This window comes from Alexandromys fortis, unplaced genomic scaffold, assembly GCF_014885135.2.
Source record: "Alexandromys fortis isolate MF-2015 unplaced genomic scaffold, M_Fortis_MF-2015_v1.1 scaffold_150, whole genome shotgun sequence".
NCBI lineage: Eukaryota > Metazoa > Chordata > Mammalia > Rodentia > Cricetidae > Alexandromys > Alexandromys fortis.
The window spans coordinates 2,085,184-2,095,082 of NW_026068027.1; the positions used below are offsets into that span (position 1 = coordinate 2,085,184).

The 9,899-nt window shown below is 42.2% G+C and overlaps 1 protein-coding gene across 1 annotated transcript in view; it reads right to left on the reverse strand.

The window, feature by feature from the left end:
- Window positions 1-7,620, reverse strand: part of LOC126514844 (C-type lectin domain family 4 member A-like) — a 22,372-nt gene extending 14,752 nt beyond the window's left edge. Inside the window, exons 1-4 of the mRNA XM_050164039.1 lie at window positions 7,537-7,620; window positions 6,170-6,296; window positions 4,970-5,083; window positions 2,673-2,774 (exon numbers count right to left, since the gene is read on the reverse strand). Of these exons, the coding sequence (XP_050019996.1) occupies window positions 2,673-2,774; window positions 4,970-5,083; window positions 6,170-6,296; window positions 7,537-7,620 (427 nt within the window). The remainder of the gene's footprint in view (window positions 1-2,672; window positions 2,775-4,969; window positions 5,084-6,169; window positions 6,297-7,536) is intronic.
- Between the last annotated feature and the right edge of the window lie 2,279 nt (window positions 7,621-9,899).

The following is a 9,899-nucleotide window of genomic DNA, read 5'->3' on the forward strand; positions in this document are numbered from 1 at the left end:
CAATCCACAGACTCTCACCCTCTGTGAAAACAAAATAAGAAACTCCTTTCCAAAGCATCATGTCCTTAGATCCAAATTTCAAAGTCAAGGCATTTTCAAAATATCTATGTTTGATTAGTTCAGCAGCATTTATAGACAAATATCTTTTAGCTGCTGTTGCTCCTTCCTCAGCATTCAAACAATTCAAAGAGAGCATAATAGCATACAGTATCAAGATTCTCTGTGTATTTTCCATCTTTGTGCGCTTTATTTTAACCTCTATTTTGTTTATTTTTACTTTTATTTTTTGCTTTTTGAGACAGGTTCTCTGTATCTTTGACCTGGAATAACTCTGTAGACCAGGCTGTCCTTGAACTCTCAGAGATCCGCCTGTCTCTGCCTCCCAGGCATTGTGATTAAAGGTGTATGCTAGGACACCTTGAACTCACAGAGATCTGTTGTCTCTGCCTTCTAGGCACTGGGATTAAAGGCCTGTGCTACCACACCTTGAAGTCACACAGGTCACTCTCCCTCTGCCTTCCAAGTGTTGGGATTAAAGGTGTGTACTACCACACCCAACTACTCTCTTTCTTCCATTTTTTACTTTTAAGAACTTTTAGCTTGCATATATTTTTAATACACTGTAAATCATTTAAAAATTTTCTTTGTCTCTGAATCTCTCTTTACTGTATATCTCTCTTTTTCTGACCACATGAGTCTTTAATTTACCAAGCAATATCAGTAGGACTAAAGCCATGGCTTTGATGGCTAGATGTAGCCCATTCCTTAGCTTTCTGCCATTCCAACCTTGTGGCTGAGGTACCGGCCAGAGCCACATTCTTTGCCACAAGTCTACAGTGTTTCAAGGTCCTTGCCATCAAACAAGCTGCAACAGACAACACTCAAGTCCTCTCTCTGTAGCTGGCCCTCCTGACTCAAACAGTCAGAGTTTGCCCTGGCAGGATGGACCAGAAAGCCGGCATTTTAAAATGGCTCAGCTTTTTTCCTGCTATGGCTGAAAACTGAAAAGCATGCGTTCAGCTTTTCGTCAACATCATTTGTTTCCTGGCAGGAACTCTTAATGAGCTGCAGGGGTTTGCAGCTAAAGCTGAGTCAGGAAGCCTCTTTTAAATGAGAGCGCTTGCTTGCCTCTAGCAAGCAGAGCAGAACCGAGAAATCGCTGCTACCAAGAAAACATGCTTTACTCTTTCCCAAGCTTTCTCAGACTTTCAGTGGATTCAGTTGCCCCACGTTGGGCACCATTCTGTAGTAATAGGAACGGCGGGGCTGCATCCCCAGCACCCCGGCCACCTGGCTAGCTTATGCTCTGAAATAACAACACACAAATTGTATTCATTTAAACACTGCTGGGCCCATTAGTTTCAACCTCTTAACCCATTTCTAATAATCTATGTAGCACCACAAGGTGCCCTTACCAGGAAGATTCTAGCCTACGTCCATCCTGGGTCGGAGTTCATTGCATGTGCCTCAGAGAGCATAGCTATTGCGTCTGCCCTGGAGAGGGGAGCATGGCATCTCTGAGCTCACTTCCTCTTCCTCCCAGCATACTGTTCTGTTTACTCCTCCCACCTATGTTTTAACCTATGAGGCCAAGCAGTTTCTTTATTACTTAACCAATGACCTTCCTCCATCACTCCCCTCTCTTCCTTAAACCTCAGCCATACGCCGTCATGAGTCCACCTTCCAGCTTAGTTTATGAGAAAACAAAATCCCTATTAAAATCTTGAATAAATTTCTCTTTGTAAACACTATAACTGAAGGCAGAGGCAGGCGGATCTCTGTGAGTTCGAGACCAGCCTGGTCTACAGAGCTAGTTCCAGGGCAGGCTCCCAAACCACAGAGAAACCCTGTCTTGAAAAACCAAAAAATAAATAAATAAATAAATAACACTATAACTGAGAAAGCAACAAGATCATCACACACATACTTAAGAAAACTCTTGAGGAACTACAGAAATGACTCAGTGGTTAAAAGTATACTGCTCTTCCCAGAGAACCTACACAACAATGAGGACTCTAGGAGAGAGACATACATGGATCTAATCTAAATGGAAAGTAGAAAAAGATATCCTGAGTAACTTGGGAGTGCAGGGAGAATGAGGGTAGAAGAGGAGTCAGAAGGAAAGGGGGAGCAGACAAAAATATATAGCTCAATAAAATCAATTAAATAAAACATAAAAACTGTACTACTCTCGCAGAGGCCTGGAGTTCAGTTACCAGGACCCACGACCTATGGCTCACCATCACAAGTAACTCCAGCTCCAGAGACCTGACGCCCTCTTATGCCCTCTGCAGGCACTGCACTCACATACACAAGCCCACACACAGACACTTGCACATAAACATATTTCAAATTAAAAATAAAATCTTAAACACACATTTGAGATGACTCCCTAGAGATGCTCACATTCACACCATCAGATCTGCTTCATCCTTTCTGTGCCTGATGAAATTCAATTCAGCCTGGCATTGGCTCTCCTGCCTTGACACTCTTCTTCATTGACACTACGGATCCACATGGCCCAATCCTGCCTGACTGGAGACCTCTGAAAAGAACTCCCCAGACAGCTGGTACTGAGTGTGCTGTATGATGTGTCCCCACAGTGCCCATTGCTGGCAGATCTACCCGAGAATCTTGTTGGAAATGCTGATTCTAGGCACGTTAACTTTTACCTTTCAAGAGTGAATGCCTTTTCGTACACTCCAATCCTGTAAAGTTCAGTTCTTTTATGATTGCTTTTTCTTCAAGAAGCTGAGAATATTTTTTAAACAAAACTGTAAAACAAAATAAAAACCATTCATTTTTCTGGTAGTGCTAAGACTAGACTCTCTGCTTTTACCTTCTTCCTTTCTTTGTAGAAACAAAATCTATAAATGTCCAATTACCTGAGTAGTTAGAGGCTGCCTGGGAAAGATTCCCCATCACCATGGAATGTGGTGGCTGTGGCCCTAGAACTTGGGAATTAGAATGAGGAAGAGAAGTTTCAGGTCATACTTAACTATACAAGTTGGTTTAGTTGACTGCCTAACTACTTAGTTGAGTTAGTTGGTTGGTTGCTTTAGTTAGCTCATGGTTAGCCTGGCCTACATGAGACCTTACCACAAGAAAAGACAATTTTTCCTCACTCCATAGTCAGGGTAACCCTGCTCCTAGTGATTTATGACCACATATATCACAGATACATGACCCTAGGGTCTCTCCAACATTTAATGGAGGGCACACTAAAGACTACATCTTAGGTGATAAATTCTATGCAATATGTGTATAGCCCGGGAAAGGGGAGGGAGAAATGATCAAATTCTGAGAAGTTCCAGGTTTCCCGCGCACGGAAGTTATAAAGAGCCTGACACAGAAGGACTTTGTCTTCATCCCCTTCTTTTCTTTATGCTCCCTCGACACTTCTCACTGTCCCCACACTTCCATGGTGTTCCTAACTTAAAACTAACTCACCTAAGTGCTAGAAATTCAATTTTCTTTTTTCTCTTCCTCATCTTCCACTTGTTCCTTGAGTCCCTAGATTCTGACTTTCACTTCTGCTAATTTACAAAACTGTTTGCCCAAATGGATTCTGAATTAGCTTCCTAATTTCTCCCTCCCTTCATTTTCACACCTCAGTAAGAGCACTTGTCTCTAAGACAGTTTTAATTTTATCATGTCCTGCTGCAGATTCTTCAGTCGGTCTCCATGACTTGGCACATTGCAAATCTGCACACACTTTTCCATCTTCCTGATATGAATATCCACTTGGACTATGTCTTTTCAGTTCCCTCATCAATGAACTGGGTCTATTTCTACATCACGTTGTCCGAGATACCTTTAAAATTTTCTTTGGCCACTAAGATACACAAGAACAAATGTGTATGCACTGCCACCATCTGTCCTGCAAGTCTGAGGTTGTCATGGGAAGCTGAGTTGAACTGATGCATGACTCCATGAGGATGAGTAAGTTCACCTCGGACCATGGGAATCTCCCAAGAGAGACTAGGCTTGGTGACACCACCAAGAAAGAATTAAATAAATAGCTAAACTAACCTAGTAAGTTTTAAGTTGGCTAAGGGTTCAGCTACAGATACTAAATAAAATAACATTTAGAAAGGATATCTGTGAAACATGGTATGTATGACTTTATGATCTGAGTCCAGTTTTGTCTGTCCCTACAGTTCCGTGCTCAGTTATCCGTGTAGCACTACACGGTACAGTAATGCAACCTATACTTGCCCTTATTTCCCATGCTCCCCCGTGTCTCTGGCATTGTTGGCACACAGGTCTAGGCGTCATCTGCTCCAAGCTTTCCTTAGCCTCCTGGGCTCACTTCTCACCTGCACAGCATTTCCCCTGCGAGCTTTTAAGCACTGCTTCACGTGACTATTCTCTACGTTTCCTGAGACTGGGGCTGCAGCTCTTTCTGGACTCTGACATGCTGCCCAGTATATAGTAAATGGATGGTACTAATTATTGAATGAATGAATATAACACCTACATTAAAATATAGTTTATGATTTTTAATTTTTATAAATTTGAAAGGCTATCTGCTGAGAAATTCACTATTTTTCTAAATTAGATTTCAGGTCTCACACAGTCTGGGAAAAAATGAATGATTAGAAGGAAATCCCCTGGAGCTCTGTCCCTGGAGTAGCTCTGTCATCTCTTCTCATCACCCTGATCAATCCCAAATGTAAGTATCTATGCATCTGAAGGGGCTGTCTTCTAAATGCTGCTGAGAAAACAGGTTTATACTCAGTACTGGAGTCTAACACTGATGCCCTGGAATTTCACTCTGTGACACCAAAAACACACACTTGCTTTTCTACTCAGAAGAAATGACTTTTGCAGAAGAGTTATTCTGAAGCAGAGAAATTCCCAATGTCGTCCATCTCCCGAGGGGGTTCCTGTCTCAGGTTTCTGGGTAACCTTCTGTCTAATGGGTCCCCTTCCTTCTCATTGCTACTTGTACCACAGGTGTACTTACTGAGCAGAACAATGGAGAGTAAGATTTTCAACAGCAGAAAAAATATTATGAACGAGGTGAGGATGATCTTGCATCTATGACTACCTTTAAGAGACATGATCTTGTTTTGAGGAGCTGAAACACAAACCAAATTCATGTCCTGAGTTCTGTATCTATTTCATCTTCCTCTGTTTTTATACAGGATAAACACAAATAACACGATGTTTGAAATAATAGGAAAATGAAAAAAGGAAATGGTCATGTTAATTATAAAAATATTAAATGCTTACAAAATCACTCAAATACTTACAAAATCATTCCTGACATTGAGAATGATTGTGGTCAGTATTTTGGCATGTATCTTTCCAAAAAGTTTAAAGCTTTTACATATAAATCTATAGTCTATACAATTGGAGCATCTTAAATACTGATTTGTGACTAGCTTTTTCTTTGACATCACTTTTTTCTGTTATGATTTCTTTGTTTTATTTTTGAGCCTGGGTCTTGGTATGTACCCCAGGCTGACCTTGAACTCATTATGTAGCCCAAGCTGGTCACAATCTCATGGCAACCCCTGTCTCAGCCTCCTGAGTTTGTGATTACAGGCTTGCTACCGCGCATCTGAATGAACATTTTCAATATCATCATGTCTTCTTTATCAGTTTCATAGAGGTTGCATCGTTTTGCATTATATACGTTTAAAGTCTTCCAGCTTGCTTCATACTTCAAAGTGTGTGAAAGTCAGGAAGTCTTGGTGTCCCTCACATTTTATGACAAAGTCAGCATCTTTTTGGTCACCACTTCTAAAAGAGTTGCAATACTTTCCAAGCATGCGTGAGGTTCTGGGCTCTGTCCCCATCACTAGAGGGAGATGAGTGAAAGAAGCTACTCAGGACTTAGATGCCAACAGACTGACCTGTTACCAATAGAGGGGAAATCAGTAGACCATGCATCAACTGTTGAAGCAACTTGCTACACACATTTATGTGTATTTATATGTGGAAAAGATACAATACATGGGTGGTGTGATTTTCTCTAGATCGTAAAAACCAACACCTTCTCTTTTCCACTGTACAATCCCACAACCTTTCACATCTGTCTATAAGCAGCACACTTGGTTGTGACTCTAGTGACCAAGAGGCACAGCAAAAAAAACTAAGATCATTTATCTTTGTCCTTTACTTCATCACTGACTAGGAACAGCAGAAAAGGACTTCTTACCTGGAGGAGGGTCTGCGTTGATGTCTGAGGAAGAGAACTTATTTTTGAGGTTCATGTTAATATAAATGTTTTCTGAAAATCTTCCCCTGCCCTCAGAAGATGAGTGTCCCCCTTCTGTAAAATAGGCCTTGAACAAGAAATAAAGGCTGCAGCAAATTATTCCGATATCAGCTAGGGATGAGAGGCAGTAATGGAAGCTGCCCTGAGCGTGCAGCAAGATGTCCAGTCCCCTGACCTGCAGGGAGAATCTCAGGTGGAGAATGCACCCAGAACCATTGTACAATCATAACGATACCAAGTTGGGGTGGGGGGAACAGGAAGGAATGGAAAAGAGGAACCAGGCCATTGGAGAAGTCAAGCTCCTCATGGTGTTGAGGTTCTGACTCTCAGTCTCAGCTAACCTCTACAATAAAGTCTCCATGTCTCATCTTGCACTGAGATTCCTACTCCTGATTCCTGAAGAGCTACCCATTGACCTCCCTGGGGCTTTAACACCACGTTCAAGTCGGCCCCACGGACAGAAACATTCTTCAACCCAAAGGGACCTTGAATGCACCCTAGACTGTCCCACCTCATGGGGACAGTGTCTTCACCCTGCTCAGTCTCTGGAACCCACAACAGCTCTGTTTAATACAAGAATACTTCCTTTCTCCTGCCCGGGCTGTGACAGCCCAGTTCCTCCACACCCAGCAAAAATTTCCTCTTTTTCCTTAAAGTCACTGAGTTCCACCTTGTGTTTTCCACTCCCACACTCTGTACCTTGCCTGGTTCCTGATTTACCCTCATCCCCTTGGCCTGCTGAGTACCCAGATCCCAGCCTGACCTGGAGCCAACACAGTGCAGTGGGGTCCATTCTTACCTCTTCCAAGTGCTGAAGTATAGTGGTATATTATTTGTGTTTTAATAAATAACGCTTGCCTGAAGATCAAAGTGCAAAGCAGCCACACTAGTTAGCCCTAGAGGCCAAGCAGTGGTGGTGCACACCTTTAATCCCAGGACTCAAGGCCACTGAGAGGGAATCATTCTAAAAGATTCCAGCACACTTTTGATCCCAGCATTGGTGATGACGTGCCTTTAATCCCAGCACTAGAGAGAACGATAAGGCAGGAGCTCAGTGCAGGCTCAGGCTCATCTGAGGATTCCTGGAGGTAGGATCGCCCATTTCGGTCTGAGAAGAGGTAAGAGCCAGTACTTGGCCACTTTGCTTTTCTGATCTTCAGCTTTAACCCCAGTATCTGTCTCTAGGTTTTTTCTTATTTGTGCTATACTGATGGGTCACACCAGGCTGTCCCTGAGGACCCTCTGCTCACTCATTTAGGGTTCTGGTTTCTGGTGAGAAGTGGCCTCAAGCATGGACAACTTCTCACCCTACTTGAGCTCAGACTCTCTGAACCTGCGCACTCTAGAACATGGCTGCCCACTCTCAGACATGGCTGCCCACTCTCGGACATGGCTGCCCACTCTCGGACATGGCTGCCCTCGTCACCTCTCAGACTCTGAGGTCTCACATCAGGCTGCTGCTTGTGGACTCACTGTCTCGTCAAGACATATGTCCCCCTCACTGTTCCAATTCTGCCATGAAGCCAGCCAGTCCTCTGCACGGGGAGATCATTGGTTCCCCACACCTGACCCTACTATAGACACCTACCCTGCTTTGCCCTGTGTAACTTTGCTCAAAATTGAATTGTTTAGCAAGGAAAAGGAAAATAGTATATTTAAAATCCTTCTCATTTTAATTGTATAAATAGGATTGTGGTATACTTTTTCCCCACTCCCCTTCCCTCCTTTCTTCTCCCCTTCTACCTTTCCCCTGCCTTGCATGCTCCTAATTTACTTAGTAGATCTTGTCTTTTCTCCCCTTCCTAGGCAGATCCACATATGTTTCTCTTAGAGTCCTCTTTGTTACCGAGGTTCTCTGGGGTGGTGGCATGTAGGCTGTTTATCTTTTGCTTCGTGTCTAATATCTGCTTACGAGTGAGTGCATATTGTATTTATCTTTCTGGGCCTGGGTTACCTCACTCAGAATGGCTTTTCCTTTCTGTCCGTTTGCCTGCAAATTTGAAGATGTCCTTGTTTTTTACCCCTGAGTAGTACTCCATTGTGTAAATGTAGCACCTTTTCTTTTTCCATCCTTCAGATGAGGGGCATCTAGGGTATTTCCAGGTTCCGGTTATTACAACTAATGCTACTATGAAAATAGTTGACCAAATGTCCTTCTAGTGTTAGTGGTTATCCTTAGGGTGTATGCCAGAAGTGGTATTGCTGGGTCTTGAGGTAGATTGATTCCCAATTTTCAGACATCACTTTACTGATTTCCAGGTGACTGCACAACTCTGCACTCCCATCGGCAAATGGAGAAGTGTTCCCTTTACGCATAAGTAGTCATCAGTGTTTTGATCTTGGCCATTCTGTCAGGAGTAAGATAGTATCTCAGAGTTGTTTTGATTTCCATTTCTCTGATGGCATTTCCTTACGTGTCTTTCAGCCTTTTGAGATTCCTCTGTTGAAAGTTCTCTGTTTAGATCTGCACCCCAATTTTTTATTGGATAATTTGATCTTTTGAAGTCTAGTTTTATGAGTTCTTTGTATATTTTGGAGATCAGTCCTCTGTCAGATGTGGGGTTGTTAAAGATTTTTTTCTTCCATTCTGTAGGCTGTCGTTTTATCTTGTTGGCTGTGTCCTTTGCTTTACGGAAGCCTCTCAGTTTCAGGAGGTCCCATTTATTAACTGTTGCTCTCAGTGTCTGTGCTACTGGGGTTCTATTTAGGAAGTGGTCTCCTGTGACCATGTGTTAAAGGCTACTTCCCACGTTCTCTTCTGTGAGGTTCAGTGTGGTTGGTTTTGTGTTGAGATCTTGGGGCCATTTGGACTTGAGTTTTATACATGAGAATAGATACGGATCTATTTGCATTCTTCTACATGTCAACATCCAGTTATCCCAGCATCATCTGATGAAGATGCTTTCTTTTTTCCATTGAATACTTTTAGCTTCTTTGTCAAAAATCAGGTGTCCATAAGTGTGTGGATTAACATCAGGATCTTCAATTCTATTCCGTTAGTCCACCTGTCTGTTTTATGCCAATACCAAGCTGTTTTAATTACTGTGGCTCTATTGTAGTTTGAATTCAGGTATGGTGATGCCTCCAGAAGTTCCTTTATTATACAGGGTTGTTTTGACTATCCTGGGCTTTTTGTATTTCCATATGAAGTTGAGTATTGTTCTTTTTCAAGGTCTGTGAAGAATTGTGTTGGGATTTTGATGAAGATTGCATTGAATTTTTAGATTGCTTTTGATAAGATTTCCATTTTTACTATGTTAATTCAACTTACCCAAAAGCATTGGAGATTTTTCCGTCTTGTGATGTCTTCTTCAATTTCTTTCTTCAAAGACTTAAAGTTCTTGTCATACATGTTTTTCATTTGTTCAATTAGAGTTATGCCAAGATATTTTATGTTATTTGTGGATAAAAAAAATGCCATGTGGTGGCACACGCCTTTAATCCCAGCAATTGGAAGGCAGAGACCAGGCAGATCTTGGTGAGTTCAAGGCCAGCCTGGTCTACAAAGAGAGTTCCAGAACAGCCAGAATTGTTTCACAGAAAACTCTTTCTCAAAAAATAAAAAGGAATGTTTAGGTGTATTCCTTGTATTGCTGATCTCTCCAAGACCTTTATCATGAAGGGGTGTTGAATTTATCAAAGGCTTTTTCAGCATCTAATGAGATAATCA